Below are 19,481 nucleotides of genomic sequence, written 5' to 3'. Positions count from 1 at the left end.
GTCAGCAGCTAAAGCTCTGAGCAGGTCCACTTCATCAGGTCCACCTTCTAGAACGGGGACAGACCATCTTTTTAATTCTTGGTGTGACAGATTGAACAAGGTGGTGGAAGCGTTCGCTCCGGACATCCGTAGCATCACACATCCATGATGAGAATCTCCTGTTCCACCTGCCAGTGTGCCTTGAATCATGTGTGTGTTCTCTGGGAGGCTGCAGGAAAAGCACAGATGTGTTTATCGCTGCTCTCAACCTGGAGTGTCGGCCAAGACGCTACTTGAGGCCAGGATGCTCTCTCAGCCGATCGTGCACAGGAATCTGATTTAAGCAATCAGAGGACATGATGAGACGTGAGCTGGTTTCTCTGAACTCCAGAGGGGAATTTGGGCATCTGTTTTTCTATCAACAAATAAAAATACATTGACTATTTGCACATCAGATAACACTGCTATTGTTCTGTTTACACACTTACATGAAACCCAAGACCAGAGGTGACCGAGCTTTTTCCGTCCGAGCCCCTCGACCCTGGAACGACCTGCCTGAGGAGAAAAGGCTGGCACCATCAGTTTCATCTTTTAAGTCACTTCTTAAAACACACTTTAAACAACTGGCTTTTTAATAACATTTTTATTTACTTTATTTTCAAAACGTACTGGTGCATGTATCTTTTCATTGTTGATTGTATACCTTACTTTGCTGTGTGCTGTTCAGCACTTTGTAAACCTTGTTTTTTAAAAGTTCTATACAAATAAAGATTTATTATGATGATGTACAACAATAGATAAGAACACCTGGGATTAATCCTAATGAGTTAGTCTAGTATTTAGTTAGCTGATGACTGTAGCTGATAAATGACTGTAGAAATACATGCATGCTGCTCCAGAAATCACATACAAATCAACTTTTCATCACAGAGTAAGCCTGAACCACAAAGCTTCTGGCTAGCATGAGTAGTATTCAGCCGTAGTCCTCAGACTTTTCTGGAAATGTCAGCTTTAACATATAAAAGAGGAAAACATGTTATTGACACACAAACATGTGGCGAACATGTGTTGGTGGTCATATTTCCGTCTTGAAGAGTTACTGCAATGCTAACCAGACTGCAGGGCAGAATCCCAACACACTGATCTAAAGTGAACATTAATCAAAGAATGAGAGCATCTGAACAGATTCAGACGATCGTTTGCCTGTTTGTTAACTCTGTGTAACGTTTACAGCTTTTATTTCCTGAGTGAGACAAAGGATTTGTGTTTGCGATACTAATTAGCCCTTTTTCAAAGTTCATACCGTGTGTAATATTCTGTAAAATCTGAAGAGTTTTGTTTAGACAATAAAAAGATCCCAAAGCTGTTATTTAAGGCTTTCCAGACTCCTGATGGTAATGACAGCAGATCCTGCTGGACATGACCACAAGTGAAATGTGTTGCATGGTTTGGGTCTGTGTGTTTTTACATTAATGTTTAAATTTTCACCATTTCACTGTTATTATTCCAAATGGTCATTTCAACCATTAGTTTAAAAACAACGATTCTTCTTATTTTTGTCCAAAATGCAAAGAAATGTTTTTCTCTTGATTTTCTTAGTGTGAACATTAAGGGTTAATCGACCATTAAGGATCATGAAAGCTGATCAGTTTCACAGCTGTTTGGCTCTTGAGCCAATTTTGAAACCAAAAATGTAATTTCGTGTCCTGATATGTAAAAGCTGAGAATAAAGAGTTTATTCATTTTTTTATACATGACATAAAGGCCAAACTTGGCCACCAGAGTGATCGCAGCCTCTCTGCTCGGTGTGTTAAAGCTGAGATGGGAGGGGAGAGCGGGAGGATGATGATGATGAGGAGGAGGAGGAGGACGGTCCTGCTGTCAAACACAGATGAAAATACAGCAGCAGGTTTCAGGATCGCCGTTAGATAATCGCATTTATCGTCTCCTCGCGCGCGGCGGGGGCTGATGGGAGCGGAGCGGGAGCCGAGGACAGAAAAATAATCAGAATTCCTGGAACTCCGGAGAGGCGACGTGACGCCGCGCGGACGCACGACGAGCCGCAAACTTCAGTGGATCCATCGAAATAAGCGCAATTATGCGTCGGGATCGGGTCTTAATTTATGATGAGGAGCGGCTTCATCACGGCTACATTTGCCTACCTGCGCTCTGAAAGGTGAGGAAATAACTTCGCCTTCTGTTTGATTTCCAACTTTTACATTTTAATGCATGGAAACGACGACAGATGGAGTCCAGGGTAACTTTAACCTGCTGCTGTCTGTCCTCGTTCCTGCTCTGTTCCCACCACCTTCATCACAGAAGAGCTTTCAGAGGCAGGAAAATCTCCATCGTGTTGAGGTCCTGCTCCTGAAACCACAGGACTGCTGGTTCAGAGTTGAAGTGCATGGCTGGTTTTTTCCTCATGCAACTGTTTAATTAGAAGCTTTGAGCTAATTAGATCTCATTCTCAGTTCATTCCAGCTGCAGATCAACATATGATGGCATCAGATCAACATCACCTCTTTTAGAAAGCAGCCAAACAAAGCACCTGAAATCCAGCTGAATCCACCTGCTGGAGGAAACGGGGATACGGATTTAACAAACACAACCAGAGAACATTTTACCAGGGAACATTTTATGGAATATATGGTGGTGCAGCTGTGAAATAAAACCCCAGCTCTGCCTGTGTTTCAGATTAAAATGCTCTTTTAGTAAACCCAACATCTGACCCTGTTCTGGTGGTCCAGGTGCTTCATGGAGCATGAGGGGTCTTTCCTGACAGAATCCCCAGGAAATAAAACAAAAACATGTTTTATTGGATGGATGGATGGATGGATGGATGGACCAGCAACCTCATGCAAGAAATAGAGCATGAGAGTCTTAAACATGTACAGAAATTGAAGGGTCAATGATGACACTGAGATTTCCAAGTTTCATATAAATAAACTCATGTGTTCATCTACCATACTCAGACTAAGTTAATCCAGAGTTTTCTGACCATACTCAGACTGAGTTAATCCGGAATTTCTAACCATACTTAAACTAAGTTAATCCAGAGTATTCTGACCTTACTCAGACTAAGTTAATCCGGGGTTTCTGACGATACTCGGACTAAGTTAATCCGGAGATTATAACCATACTCAGACTAAGTTAATCTGGAGTTTATGACCATACTCAGACTAAATCAATCCGGAGTGTTTGACCATACTCAGACTAAATTAATCTGGAGTTTCTGAACATACTCAGACTAAGTTAATCCAGAGTTTCTGGCCATACTCAGACTAAGTTAATCCGGAGTTTCTGGCGATACTCAGATTAAGTTAATCTGGAGTGTTTGACCATACTCAGACTAAGTTAATCCGGGGATTATGACCATACTCAGACTAAGTTAATCTGGAGTTTATGACCATACTCAGACTAAGTCAATCCGGAGTGTTTGACCATACTCAGATTAAATTAATCCGGAGTTTCTGAACATACTCAGACGAAGTTAATCCGGAGTTTTTGATCATACCCAGACTAAGTTAATCCAGAGTTTCTGGCCATACTCAGACTAAGTTAATCCGGAGTTTCTGGCCATACTCAGACTAAGTTAATCTGGAGTGTTTGACCATACTCAGACTAAGTTAATCCGGAGATTATGACCATACTCAGACTAAGTTAATCTGGAGTTTATGACCATACTCAGACTAAGTCAATCCGGAGTGTTTGACCATACTCAGACTAAATTAATCCGGAGTTTCTGAACATACTCAGACAAAGTTAATCCGGAGTTTTTGATCATACTCAGACTAAGTTAATCCAGAGTTTCTGGCCATACTCAGAGTAAGGTAATCCGGAGTGTTTGACCATACTCAGACTAAGTTAATCCAGAGTTTCTGGCCATACTCAGACTAAGTTAATCCGGAGTGTTTGACCATACTCAGACTAAGTTAATCCGGAATTTCTGACCATACTCAAACTAAGTTAATCCAGAGTTTTCTGACCTTACTCAGAAGGAGTTAATCCTGAGTTTATGACCATACTCAGACTAAGTTAATCCGGAGTTTCTGGCCATACTCAGACTAAGTTAATCCAGAGTTTTCTGACCTTACTCAGAAGGACTTAATCCTGAGTTTATGACCATTCTCAGACTGAGTTAATCCGGAATTGCTGACCATACTTAATATAAGTTAATCCAGAGTTTTCTGACCTTACTCAGACTGAGTTAATCCTGAGTTTATGACCATACTCAGACTACGTTAATCCGGAGTTTCTGGCCATACTCAGACTGAGTTAATCCTGAGTTTATGACCATACTCAGTCTAAATTAATCCGGAATTTCTGACCATACTCAGACTAAATTAATCCAGAGTTTCTGACCATACTCACACTAAATTAATCCAGATTTTCTGATGATACTCGGACTAAGTTAATCCAGAGTTTCTGCCCATACTCAGATTAAGTTAATCCGGAGTTTTTGACCATACTCAGACTCTGTTAATCCAGAGTTTCTGACCATACTCAGAGTAAGGTAATCTGGAGTGTTTGACCATACTCAGACTGAGTTATTTCGGAGTTTCTGACCATTCTCAGACTAAGTTAATCCCGAGTGTTTTACCATACTCAGACGAAGTTAATCCAGAGTTTCTGACCATAATCAGACTAAGTTAATCCAGAATTTCTAACCATACTGAGACTAAGTTAATCCGGATTTTCTGACGATACTTGGTCTAAGTTAATCCAGAGTTTCTGCCCATACTCAGATTAAGTTAATCCGGAGTTTTTGACCATACTCAGACTCTGTTAATCCAGAGTTTCTGACCATACTCAGAGTAAGGTAATCCGGAGTGTTTGACCATACTCAGATTAAATTAATCCGGAGTTTCTGAACATACTCAGACGAAGTTAATCCGGAGTTTTTGATCATACCCAGACTAAGTTAATCCAGAGTTTCTGGCCATACTCAGACTAAGTTAATCCGGAGTTTCTGGCCATACTCAGACTAAGTTAATCCGGAATTTCTGACCATACTCAGACAAAGTTAATCCAGAGTTTTCTGACCTTACTCAGAAGGAGTTAATCCTGAGTTTATGACCATACTCAGACTAAGTTAATCCGGAGTTTCTGACCATACTCAGACAAAGTTAATCCAGAGTTTTCTGACCTTACTCAGAAGGAGTTAATCCTGAGTTTATGACCATACTCAGAAGGAGTTAATCCTGAGTTTATGACCATTCTCAGACTGAGTTAATCCGGAATTTCTGACCATACTTAATATAAGTTAATCCAGAGTTTTCTGACCTTACTCAGACTGAGTTAATCCGGAATTTCTGAGCATACTTAAACTAAGTTAATCCAGAGTTTTCTGACCTTACTCAGACTAAGTTAATCCGGAATTTCTGACCATACTTAATATAAGTTAATCCGGAATTTCTGACCATACTCAGACTAAGTTAATCCTGAATTTCTGACCATACTCAGACTGAATTACTCCAGAGTTTCTGACCATACTCAGACTAAGTTGATCCGGAATTTCTGGCCATACTTAATGTAAGTTAATCCAGAGTTTTCTGACCTTACTCAGACTAAGTTGATCCGGAATTTCTGACCATACTCAGACTAAGTTAATCCAGAGTTTCTGACCATACTCAGATTAAGTTAATCCAGAGATTATGACCATACTCAGACGAAGTCAAATCGGAGTGTTTGACCATACTCAGACTAAATTAATCCAGAGTTTCTGACCATACTCAGACTAAGTTAATCCGGAGTTTCTGGCCATATTCAGACTAAGTCAATCCGTAATTTCTGACCATACTGATACTAAGTTAATCTGGAGTGTTTGACCATACTCAAACTAAGTTAATCTGGAGTGTTTGACCATACTCAGACTAAGTTAATCCGGAATTTCTGACCATACTCAAACTAAATTAATCCAGAGTTTTCTGACCTTAGACTGAGTTAATCTGGAATTTCTGACCATACTTAATATAAGTTAATCTGGAGTGTTTGACCATACCAGACTAAGTTAATCCGGAGTATTTGACCATACTCAGACTAAGTTAATCCAGAGTTTCTGACCATACTCAGATTAAGTTAATCCGGAGTCTTTGATCATACTCAGACTAAGTTAATCCAGAGTTTCTGGCCATACTCAGACGAAGTTAATCCGGAGTTTCTGGCCATACTCAGACTAAGTTAATCCGGAATTTCTGACCATACTCAGAAGGAGTTAATCCTGAGTTTATGACCATACTCAGACTAAGTTAATCCGGAGTTTCTGGCCATACTCAGACTAAGTTAATCCGGAATTTCTGACCATACTCAGACTGAGTTAATCCTGAGTTTATGACCATACTTAATCTAAGTTAATCCGGAATTTCTGACCATACTCAGACTAAATTAATCCAGAGTTTCTGACCATACTCAGACTAAGTTAATCCGGAGTTTCTGGCCATATTCAGACTAAGTTAATCCGGAAGTTCTGACCATACTTGGACTAAGTTAATCCGGAGTGTTTGACCATACTCAGACTAAGTTAATCCGGAATTTCTGACCATACTCAAACTAAGTTAATCCAGAGTTTTCTGACCTTACTCAGACTGAGTTAATCCGGAATTTCTGACCATACTTAATATAAGTTAATCCAGAGTTTTCTGATCTTACTCAGACTAAGTTAATCCGGAATTTCTGACCATACTCAAACTAAGTTAATCCAGAGTTTTCTGACCATACTCAGACTAAGTTAATCCGGAATTTCTGACCATACTCAAACTAAGTTAATCCAGAGTTTTCTGACCTTACTCAGACTGAGTTAATCCGGAATTTCTGACCATACTTAATATAAGTTAATCCAGAGTTTTCTGACCTTACTCAGACTAAGTTAATCCGGAATTTCTGACCATACTCAGACTGAGTTACTCCTGAGTTTATGACCATACTCAGTCTAAATTAATCCGGAGTTTCTGGCCATACTCAGACTGAGTTAATCCTGAATTTCTGACCATACTCAGACTAAATTATTCCAGAGTTTCTGACCATTCTCAGACTATGTTAATCCGGAGTTTCTGGCCATACTTAATGTAAGTTAATCTAGAGTTTTCTGACCTTACTCAGACTAAGTTGATCCGGAATTTCTGACCATACTCAGACTAAGTTATTCCAGAGTTTCTGACCATACTCAGATTAAGTTAATCCGGAGATTACGACCATACTCAGACGAAGTCAAACCGGAGTGTTTGACCATACTCAGACTAAATTAATCCAGAGTTTCTGACCATACTCAGACTAAGTTAATCCGGAGTTTCTGGCCATATTCAGACGAAGTCAATCCGTAATTTCTGACCATACTCAAACTAAGTTAATCCGGAGTTTTCTGACCTTACTCAGACTGAGTTAATCTGGAATTTCTGACCATACTTAATATAAGTTAATCCAGAGTCTTCTGACCTTACTCAGAGTAAGTTAATCCGGAATTTCTGACCATACTCAAACTAAGTTAATCCAGAGTTTTATGACCATACTCAGACTAAGTTAATCTGGAGTGTTTGACCATACCAGACTAAGTTAATCCGGAGTCTTTGATCATACTCAGACTAAGTTAATCCAGAGTTTCTGGCCATACTCACACTAAGTTAATCCGGAGTTTCTGGCCATACTCAGACTAAGTTAATCCGGAGATTATGACCTTACTCAGACTAAGTTAATCCGGAGTCTTTGATCATACTCAGACTAAGTTAATCCAGAGTTTCTGACCATACTCAGACTAAGTTAATCCGGAGTTTCTGGCCATACTCAGACTAAGTTAATCCAGAATTTCTGACCATACTCAGACTGAGTTAATCCTGAGTTTATGACCATACTCAGACTAAGTTAATCCGGAGTTTCTGGCCATACTCAGACTAAGTTAATCCGGAATTTCTGACCATACTTAAACTAAGTTAATCCAGAGTTTTCTGACCTTACTCAGGCTGAGTTAATCCGGAATTTCTGACCATACTTAATATAAGTTAATCCAGAGTTTTCTGACCTTACTCAGACTAAGTTAATCCGGAATTTCTGACCATACTCAGACTGAGTTAATCCTGAGTTTATGACCATACTCAGACTAAGTTAATCCGGAGTTTCTGGCCATACTCAGACTGAGTTAATCCTGAGTTTATGACCATACTCAGTCTAAGTTAATCCGGAATTTCTGACCATACTCAGACTAAATTAATCCAGAGTTTCTGACCATACTCACACTAAATTAATCCAGATTTTCTGATGATACTCGGACTAAGTTAATCCAGAGTTTCTGCCCATACTCAGATTAAGTTAATCCGGAGTTTTTGACCATACTCAGACTCTGTTAATCCAGAGTTTCTGACCATACTCAGAGTAAGGTAATCCGGAGTGTTTGACCATACTCAGACTGAGTTATTTCGGAGTTTCTGACCATTCTCAGACTAAGTTAATCCCGAGTGTTTTACCATACTCAGACGAAGTTAATCCAGAGTTTCTGACCATAATCAGACTAAGTTAATCCAGAATTTCTAACCATACTGAGACTAAGTTAATCCGGATTTTCTGACGATACTTGGCCTAAGTTAATCCAGAGTTTCTGCCCATACTCAGATTAAGTTAATCCGGAGTTTTTGACCATACTCAGACTCTGTTAATCCAGAGTTTCTGACCATACTCAGAGTAAGGTAATCCGGAGTGTTTGACCATACTCAGACTGTGTTAATTCGGAGTTTCTGACCATTCTCAGACTAAGTTAACCCCGAGTGTTTTACCATACTCAGACTAAAATAATCCAGAGTTTCTGACCATACTCAGACTGAGTTAATCCAGAGTTTTCTGACCTTACTCAGACGAAGTTAATCCAGAGTTTCTGACCATAATCAGACTAAGTTAATCCAGAATTTCTAACCATACTGAGACTAAGTTAATCCGGATTTTCTGACGATACTTGGTCTAAGTTAATCCAGAGTTTCTGCCCATACTCAGACTGAGTTAATCCTGAGTTTATGACCATACTCAGACTAAGTTAATCCGGAGTTTCTGGCCATACTCAGACTGAGTTAATCCTGAGTTTATGACCATACTCAGTCTAAGTTAATCCGGAATTTCTGACCATACTCAGACTAAATTAATCCAGAGTTTCAGACCATACTCACACTAAATTAATCCAGATTTTCTGATGATACTCGGACTAAGTTAATCCAGAGTTTCTGCCCATACTCAGATTAAGGTAATCCGGAGTGTTTGACCATACTCAGACTGAGTTAATTCGGAGTTTCTGACCATTCTCAGACTAAGTTAATCCCGAGTGTTTTACCATACTCAGACTAAAATAATCCAGAGTTTCTGACCATACTCAGACTGAGTTAATCCAGAGTTTTCTGACCTTACTCAGACGAAGTTAATCCAGAGTTTCTGACCATAATCAGACTAAGTTAATCCAGAATTTCTAACCATACTGAGACTAAGTTAATCCGGATTTTCTGATGATACTTGGTCTAAGTTAATCCAGAGTTTCTGCCCATACTCAGATTAAGTTAATCCGGAGTTTTTGACCATACTCAGACTCTGTTAATCCAGAGTTTCTGACCATACTCAGACTGAGTTAATCCAAAGTTTCTGATCATACTCACAGTAAGTTAATCCAGAGTTTCTGACCATACTTAGACTAAGTTAATCCGGAGTGTTTGACCAAACTCAGCTTAAGTAAATCCGGAGTTTCTGACCATACTCAGACTAAGTTAGTCCAGAGCTTCTGACCATACTCAGACTCTTTTAATCCGGAGTTTCCGACCATACTCAGACAAGTTAATCCAGAGTTTCTGACCATACTCAGACTGAGTTAATCCAGAGTTTTCTGACCTTACTCAGACGAAGTTAATCCAGAGTTTCTGACCATAATCAGACTAATTTAATCCAGAATTTCTGACCATACTGAGACTAAGTTAATCCGGATTTTCTGACGATACTTGGTCTAAGTTAATCCAGAGTTTCTGCCCATACTCAGATTAAGTTAATCCGGAGTGTTTGACCATACTCAGACTCTGTTAATCCAGAGTTTCTGACCATACTCAGACTGAGTTAATCCAGAGTTTCTGATCATACTCACAGTAAGTTAATCCAGAGTTTCTGACCATACTTAGACTAAGTTAATCCGGAGTGTTTGACCAAACTCAGCCTAAGTAAATCCGGAATTTCTGACCATACTCAGACTAAATTAATCCAGAGTTTCAGACCATACTCACACTAAATTAATCCAGATTTTCTGATGATACTCGGACTAAGTTAATCCAGCGTTTCTGCCCATACTCAGATTAAGGTAATCCGGAGTGTTTGACCATACTCAGACTGAGTTAATTCGGAGTTTCTGACCATTCTCAGACTAAGTTAATCCCGAGTGTTTTACCATACTCAGACTAAAATAATCCAGAGTTTCTGACCATACTCAGACTGAGTTAATCCAGAGTTTTCTGACCTTACTCAGACGAAGTTAATCCAGAGTTTCTGACCATAATCAGACTAAGTTAATCCAGAATTTCTAACCATACTGAGACTAAGTTAATCCGGATTTTCTGATGATACTTGGTCTAAGTTAATCCAGAGTTTCTGCCCATACTCAGATTAAGTTAATCCGGAGTTTTTGACCATACTCAGACTCTGTTAATCCAGAGTTTCTGACCATACTCAGACTGAGTTAATCCAAAGTTTCTGATCATACTCACAGTAAGTTAATCCAGAGTTTCTGACCATACTTAGACTAAGTTAATCCGGAGTGTTTGACCAAACTCAGCTTAAGTAAATCCGGAGTTTCTGACCATACTCAGACTAAGTTAGTCCAGAGCTTCTGACCATACTCAGACTCTTTTAATCCGGAGTTTCCGACCATACTCAGACAAGTTAATCCAGAGTTTCTGACCATACTCAGACTGAGTTAATCCAGAGTTTTCTGACCTTACTCAGACGAAGTTAATCCAGAGTTTCTGACCATAATCAGACTAATTTAATCCAGAATTTCTGACCATACTGAGACTAAGTTAATCCGGATTTTCTGACGATACTTGGTCTAAGTTAATCCAGAGTTTCTGCCCATACTCAGATTAAGTTAATCCGGAGTGTTTGACCATACTCAGACTCTGTTAATCCAGAGTTTCTGACCATACTCAGACTGAGTTAATCCAGAGTTTCTGATCATACTCACAGTAAGTTAATCCAGAGTTTCTGACCATACTTAGACTAAGTTAATCCGGAGTGTTTGACCAAACTCAGCCTAAGTAAATCCGGAGTTTCTGACCATACTCAGACTAAGTTAGTCTTGAGCTTCTGACCATACTCAGACTCTTTTAATCCGGAGTTTCCGACCATACTCAGACAAGTTAATCCGGAGTTTCTAACCATACTCAGACTAAGTTAATCCAGAGCTTCTGACTAGATTCAGAGTTAGTTCAACCTCCTTTTTTGGAACAGGCTGTTTGCCATATCTTATATCTCAACCATCGGCACGTTTCTTTTTTCCTAATACATATTTAAATTTTGCTCCTCATGCAGCTGCACTTTGATCAAGCAGTAGATGGTAAACCAGCTGATGGGTGGGTGGGTGGTGGATGTTATTTCATGGAATAGCATTGTTGGGAAATGCAGGGAGAGCACTGCAGGACCGATAACTGATAGGATTAGTTTCATTCATCACCTGCTGAACTGGAAGTTTTTTTTTTATACATGAACATGTATTGTCATCCACGATTGGTAATATAAACATGTATTTCTGCGGCTTTGAGTCGCAACTTATCAAACTGATTGGAGCTGTAGATAACAGAGGTGCACACTGCCTCTTCATCAGTTTGTGGACAACCAAGCGATGAACAGCAGAAGTGTAAAACACCGATACTTATACAGATACTTATCACATTTCATCATAAAAAGATCACTATCACTACTATGTTGCTAAGAGACCTCTATTTAGACCTGGACATGATGATGAAGCCACTTCCTGTCAGACTTTCCACCAATCAGAGAGCTTAGATTGACGGTAACGTCCAATCAGGAGCAGCCAAAGATCAACCAGTGAGCAGAAAGTTCTATGTGTGTGTGAAAAGAAGAAAAATAATGCTCCTCTATGGCTGGAATAAAGCCAAGAAGACGTTTCTGATGCACGGTGGCGCCACAAAGCAGCTGAGCTGGAGTTGGTTTAGTGAGGATAGCAGGTAAATAGTAGCAGGAATAACTGGAAATGAGGAAAAAGTGGAAACATGGAAATAGTTTCTGTTGTGTGTTTGTGTCAATAACAACATTTTTTCTCCTGAAAGCCAAGACTTGAGAGAACGATGAGATGAGAAAAGGCTTGGTCACTGTTGATCTTTGTGTTGTTTCTACAAAGTTCTGTTAGTAATAAATTCTGCTTTCTTCTTCTGGTCGGCCTTTATGCTGCTACATCTATTCATACATTCATTTTACATCATTTTACATCCCAATCTGACAGCTGAGGCTGTCCTGAATATCCGACTTGAACTGTTCAGACTGTCATAAGTTGTTTAGACAGCTTTAAGGGTCAGAACTTTCTGTTTGGTTTATGTCTGTAAGAGGAATTAAACCTGACGGTAACGGCTACAATCTGCGAGAATGATGCCTTGGAGTGAGGATGAGCTGTTTAAAACTGGTTTAAGTGGACTGGTAGCACCGGATAGTAACTGTCATTTAAAAGGAGCTGGTGTGATTCTGCAGGCTGGTGAATCTCAGACATTCGAACCTCTTTGAGTTGTTCACACCACACAGTGTCTCTACAGTGGAGGTGTGAACATGTTGGATGCTGCACTAAAAGTAGATCTTTGATTCTGGAAAAGGTTCAGTAGGTAAAAAAAAGGATTTTCAGATCAGCGTTTAGTCTTCTTGTGCAATCACTGTATGTGTTCATGTCCCAGATGATGGAGGAGATGGTGTCATGTTTAATTCTGCATCAGAAAGTAGAGTTAGAAGGATGTTCTCAGGCTGAAATCATGAATTATACTGATCTCTTCGTTGCCCTCTCTGCAGACCAGACCCGTAAGCCTCCATCAGCTGGACTCTCAGAAACTTCTTCCATCCCGTCTCACATCCTGCTGCCAGCATGCCCATCATCAGCAACACCAACCAGGACTTCAGCACCTACTCCATCAGCACCGACGACAGCAGCCTCGACCGCTTCTTCACCGAGATCCCAGAAACCGAGACCCTCAAGGGTGTTTACTTCCAGCGAGCCCAGCTGCTTCGTGACCCCAAGGCCTCGTATGTGGTCGACCACACACTGCAGGTTCTCATCAATGTCGGGGGCAACCGCTACACCTTCCCCTGGAGCACGCTGGAGCAGTTTCCCCAGAGCCGGCTGGGTCGTCTGCGGTTCTGTACCACCCCAGAAGAGATCGCGCGGCTCTGCGATGACTATGACGAGACATGCCAGGAGTATTTCTTTGACCGGAACCCAACAGCCTTCCGGGTGATTCTCAACTTCCTGGCTGCAGGAAAACTGCGTCTGCTTCGGGAGCTGTGCGCCGTGTCTCTGCATGATGAGCTGGACTATTGGGGTGTGGACCCAGGCCACATGGAGCGCTGCTGCCGTCGCCGCATGATCACCCGTGTGGAGGAGGTGGCGGAACGAGAGCGTAAAGAGGAAGAGTGGAGGGAGAAAAGATTAACTATAAAGAAAAGCACAGCACAAACAGAGAAGGGCTACCACAGACTGATCACAACGCTGCGGGAGGTGATGGAAAACCCTCACTCAGGGTTGGCCGGGAAGATATTTGCCTGCCTCTCTATCATCATGGTGCTGGTCACTGTCGTCAGCCTCTGCATCAGCACCATGCCGGACCTCAGAGATGAGGAGAACAGGGTGCGTATGAAGCAACAGTTATGTTAAGCCCCGTTTCCACCAATTTCCACCATTTTTTGTGCTTCCACATGCAAAAACTTGCAAGGGTACCCTAATATCAGACCCAACCCACCTTTTTGGGACCCTTCCGTTGGGGGAAACAATCTAACCCAGAGGCCCCCAACCCTGGTCCTCAAGGCCCACTATCCCGCCGGCCTTAGATGTGTCCCTGCTGCAACACACCTGATTCAAATTCATGGCTCATTAGCAGACCTGTGCAGAGCTTTTCAGAGACCCGTTTAATTTGAATCAGGTGTGTTGCATGATGAGCTGATGTTAATGTTGTGAAGCTGCTGCTGATCTGGTAGATGGGGTATACACTGGATAGTGATAGGCTATTACATCAGCTGTGAAATGGCGGGACGTAATAGTAGCGTGACACCTTCCCTGAATTACAAGGAACACAGAAACAAAGGAGGAAAATGGTGGACTGCAGTGTTTGTTCTTGTTTCCTGGCATGAATAGTGTATAACTGACTAGTTTTATTTTTACCTTGTAGTTCTCCTTTAAAACAGTTTATCTGCCTAATTTGTTTTTATCATTTTCAGCACAACCGCACACGTGTGATTTTACAGTTATTTTTTCATTCTGACCTCCTGTATTAAAACACTGGATCCAAAATCACACAAAAACATAAAGTAGGAAAAAGTTTTTTTTGTGTGAAAACCACAAACATGTTTAATGAACCATTTTACAACTTAGAATGAAAATTTTAATTTTTAGTTTTAAACTTGTGCATAAAATTTGCCAACATAGTTATTTACACATTTTTAATGCAGCAAATGTCTCGGGAGGTTTTTATACAACAGTTTACAAAACAATTAGGTGTCACAAATCATTCGTTTCACTCCAAAAACCAGTTCCTGTCCACTAAAAGACACAGGACATCGCAGGTTGGACTTTTCCAGGGTGTGTTAGTCTTCCTGTCCACCAGGAGGCAGCACTTCTCACTGGCGTCAGTCCCACACTTTTCCCTCTTTCTCAGCAAAATCTCTCTGGGTTTGACAAAGTCCTTGATAAATGATAATTTCTGTTATATTGCTGGTGATATTTCTGAACTGCTGGCTGACAGCTGAGTTACCTCAGTGGTGTTTTCTATGAAATCAACCAGAAACTAAACCCTGAAGGTACAGTATGTAGTCCCTGTTCATCATTACTTGTGAAGAACCTCTAAAACTCCACAGAGATTTCTTCTACTTCTTCCATCATTGCCAGTCCACTATATGACTTTCTTTGGTATTGTTTTCATGGCACCATGACATAATTATAGCACAGCTTGCCACAAAAGTTAAGATGGTTGCATGAAGATCATGGCTGACCTGGACTGTAAAGACCTAAGCAGCTGAAATGATGCAGTGAGACGTGAAGATGATGGCGATGCAGAAAGTTCAGGCCAAATTCAGCGCTGCGTCCTGGATTCAGCTGCTCTGGTCAGACAAAGCCGTTCACCGTGAGCAGTAATCTGCATTTACTGTCCTCATTTTCACCTCTTTCTGTGTTGCTGTGGTGTTTGTGGTGACTGCTCAGCAGACAGTCTGGCTTTGTTGTTCACACACAGGAACAAAGAAAGATTTGATTTCTCACAAACATTCAGCGCTGAAGAAATCAATGCAGCTGCTCTGCAGCTTTTAAGTGTTTTTCAGTCCCGTGTTTTGCTCAGGCTCCACAGCGGTGACGGCAGCATGGAGGGCAGGACGGTGGCTTTAATGACAATAACTGGTGGTTGTTCTATGCTTTTCAGCTCCTCTAACAATTCAGTGTTGCATTTCCATAAATATGAAACATTGTCAGGATAGTGGAAAGACAAGCACGTATCTTACCTATAATACTAATTAACTTTATTACACCCAAGACAAATAGGTTTTCACCTGCAACACGTCCCGCTGCTAGCATCCTGCAGAGAACACTGTAGAAGAAACCAGAGCTGGATGTCATAAATGCCCTGTAGGCTTCCAGGATGATGTCGGATGGTGGATCTTTAAAGTCTCAGGAACATTTTTGTAAAACTGATTCATAGTTTTAGATCCAGTTTGTCTCAGATTGGTGAAGCTCTGTCCATCTTTCCATCTGAGAGACTCTGCCTCTCTGAAATGCTCCTTTTATACCCAGTCATGTTACTGACCTGTTGCCAGGTAACCTGGTTAGTTGTCCAATGCTCCTCCAGGTGTTTCTGGTTTGTACCAGGTACTTTTCCAGCCTTTTGTTGCTCCTGTTCCAACTTCTTCCATCAGATTCACTATCATCTCATATTTTCATCACATGGTGAAACGTCTCCGTTTCATCATCTGGTATGATGTTGAGCTGCTACTGGGAAGAAAATGTGGGTTGATGAGATTTAGAAATCATTGAATTCTGTTTTTATTGTCACTTTACACAGCGTTCTAACTTTGGAGTTGAGTTGTAAGTTGCTGTGTGTTTGTACCTCTGCAGGGCGAGTGCTCTCAGAAGTGTCGCAACATGTTTGTGGTGGAGTCCATCTGCGTGGCTTGGTTCACTCTGGAGTTCGTGCTGCGATTTGTCAACGCCCAAAGCAAGCTGGCCTTTGCTCGTGGCCCCCTCAACATCATTGATGCCATCGCCATCCTGCCATATTACGTGTCCTTGGTGGTGGATGTTGGTGATGAGTCACAGGAGGATGTCATCATGGGGGCCAGTAGAGGCTACCTGGACAAGCTGAGTCTGATCCTGCGCCTACTTCGGGCCCTGCGCATCCTCTACGTGATGCGGCTGGCGCGCCACTCTCTGGGCCTGCAGACGCTAGGGCTGACCATGCAGCGCAGCATGAGGGAGTTCGGCCTGCTGCTGCTCTTTGTCTGTGTGGCCGTCACCCTCTTCTCACCTCTGGTCCATCTGGCCGAGAGCGAACTGGCACCGTTTGCCGCCACACACCCCCACCAGAGATTCAGCAGCATCCCGGCCTCCTACTGGTGGGCCATCATCTCCATGACAACAGTGGGCTACGGCGACATGGTGCCACGCAGCATCCCCGGACAGGTAGTGGCGCTCATCAGCATCCTGAGTGGTATTCTCATCATGGCGTTCCCGGCCACCTCCATCTTTCATACCTTCTCCCGCTCCTACCAGGAGCTGAAGCAGGAGTACGAGCGAGTATGGAAGCAGGAGCGACACCAGGGGACGGTCGAGGGGAGCTGGTCCAAGGCTGATTACTCACCAGAGTTTAAGCCTATGTCCAAGGAGGACAACAATGAGGTCTTGTCAAGAAAGACTCATTAATCCACTCCTCCGGCGACGGCTTTCTAACAGAGATCCATCACGATGCTGCACCTTTAAAGTCTTTCTGAATTGTGAAAATCTTTCCAACGCACTCATGTGTTGGAAAGATTAAGTTTATGTTTGTTCCACCTTCTGGAGTCTTCCTTTAATATCTTCCATCAGTCTATTTGTCTTCTTAACATCCTCATACACGAAGCCTACAATCAGCCGTCAGGAGCATTTGGAGCATTGGTCAACATCAGGAGAGCTCTGTACCCCTGCAGGTTTAGAGGATACATCCAAACTTGCACATGGATGTGGTTTTTGCACCATGTTTGTGTTTGCACAGGTGATGCAAGGACAAGCAACAGAGGGACCTTTAGCTGCAGCCGGTTCTTGATGCTGACTGGGTGTGTAAGAGCCCTTCCTCGTGTAAGTTTGTTATCGTGGTGTGAAAACGTCCTCTCCATGCAGCTGTAACCCTTTACTCGACCATGAACAAACACTGACCTGTCATCCTCACACCAATGTTGAGCTCATTTCTCCATTTTCACACTGTAATACGTGCAGCTGATGACACACATTGTGTCAGCCTCACTGACAGCTGTCATCTCCCCCTAGTGGTTGGATGATGCTACTACGACTTTTTTCACTTGGCTTTCACATGTAATGGAAAAACATGTTCATCTGCTGACCTCGTCCACAGTGCTTAGCTTCCTGTCTGCTTCTTCAAGATGGTGACAAGAATACACGAATGTAGATTTGCATCTTTACTGAGACAAATAAATTTAGCTAGAACAAGAGCAGAGTGAGTGTTTCCCCGGCATTAAAAAACCTGGATCCATGTCTCACATCGACATCAAATTATTGTCCCCAGAGTTAACCTTCAGCAACATTTTCATACAGATCTTTCCAAAACATTTAAACTGGTACCATGTCATAGGTTAACATAAAGGTACATAAAAGTCAAATAGTACTGAGACGAAAGACTTTATGAACCTAAGCCCCAACCATCAGATAGTTCTTCACAACATTAGGAGGTAATGATATTCTTACCCCTTAAACCTCCAGCAGATCTCCCCGAGGTCCACCTCCTCCTCCACCAGGAGCGGAGGTGTGTAGCTCTGTGGGGTAAATGTGATGGATATTTTACCCTTTAGCTGATCTACGGAAATTTTCCAGGCATTTCTATCCCGTCCAGCAGGTTTACAATCCAGCCACTAAATGTAGTTTTATTCAGAGACTCTATCTGGTAAATCCACCATGATCCATGATAACAGCATTATTTATCACATTTCATCATAAAAACATCACCATCACTACTATGTTGCTAAGAGACCTCTATTTAGACCTGGACATGATGATGAAGCCACTTCCTGTCAGACTTTCCACCAATCAGAGAGCTTAGATTGACGGCAACGTCCAATCAGGAGCAGCCAAAGATCAACCAGTGAGCAGAAAGTTCTATGTGTGTGTGAAAAGAAGAAAAATAATGCTCCTCTATGGCTGGAATAAAGCCAAGAAGACGTTTCTGATGCACGGTGGCGCCACAAAGCAGCTGAGCTGGAGTTGGTTTAGTGAGGATAGCAGGTAAATAGTAGCAGAACGAGGGTTACATAATTGAGTGTAGTATAGTGTAGTGTTGTACTAGCATGAAGCCACAATTAAAAAACCTATAAATCTTGTTTCTAAATCTCACAGAAGTAAAAATAATCAATAAAAATAATTAGTAAAAAACACTGTAACACTGTGTGAACACATCAGCATGAGAAGCACCAAACCTCTTACAGACTCACCAAGCTTTGCATTTCTGCTGTAAAGTCCTGCTTTAATGTTTCTCTCTGTTAATTCCAACTCTGTGGATAAAGTTATATACCACAACGTCACTGCAGACCTGAGGTTAATTAGCTGATTAAATCTGGGGAGGTCAAACCAAATTAAACCAGCTGGTTAGATGAGGAAACATCATGGTTTATCTTTTGGGTGGCATGGCTCAGTGGGTAAAGTGGTTGTCCTGTAGCCCAAGGGTTGCTGGTTTGATCCCAGTCTGTCGAGCTCAAGTGGAGGTGTCCCTGAGCAAGACACCGAACCCCTTATTGCTCCTGATGGGTCGTAGTTGAGCACCTTGCATGGCAGCTTCCACCATCAGTGTGTGAATGTCTGTGTGAAAGGGTGAATGTGACGTACATGTGAAGCGCTTTGGAAAAGCGATATATAAGTACAGACCATTTACCATCTTTTAGTTGTAGTGTGTTACAATAACAAAAATCTCAGATGATAAAAATGAGACTCTAGAATCTAAAGCAAAATAAACAAAATAAATCTTTGTTTTTATTTTCTTAATTAATCCATATATTTCAGCAGCTGCTCCTCCTACAAAGAACCACCATAAAATAGGCATAGA

General features: G+C 41.6%; 1 protein-coding gene across 1 annotated transcript; it reads left to right on the top strand.

Moving 5' to 3' along the window:
- The first annotated feature begins 1,891 nt into the window (after positions 1-1,891).
- On the top strand, positions 1,892-18,108 carry LOC121645374 (potassium voltage-gated channel subfamily G member 4-like). The gene is made up of 3 exons (XM_041993794.1): positions 1,892-2,155; positions 12,994-13,825; positions 16,295-18,108. The coding sequence occupies exons 2-3, from the start codon at positions 13,067-13,069 to the stop codon at positions 17,096-17,098; spliced, it is 1,563 nt and encodes a 520-aa protein (XP_041849728.1). The 5' UTR covers positions 1,892-2,155; positions 12,994-13,066; the 3' UTR covers positions 17,099-18,108.
- Positions 18,109-19,481: the final 1,373 nt, after the last annotated feature.

This window comes from Melanotaenia boesemani, chromosome 1 (assembly GCF_017639745.1).
Source record: "Melanotaenia boesemani isolate fMelBoe1 chromosome 1, fMelBoe1.pri, whole genome shotgun sequence".
Taxonomy (NCBI): domain Eukaryota; kingdom Metazoa; phylum Chordata; class Actinopteri; order Atheriniformes; family Melanotaeniidae; genus Melanotaenia; species Melanotaenia boesemani.
This window is presented reverse-complemented; position numbering and strand designations above follow the sequence as displayed.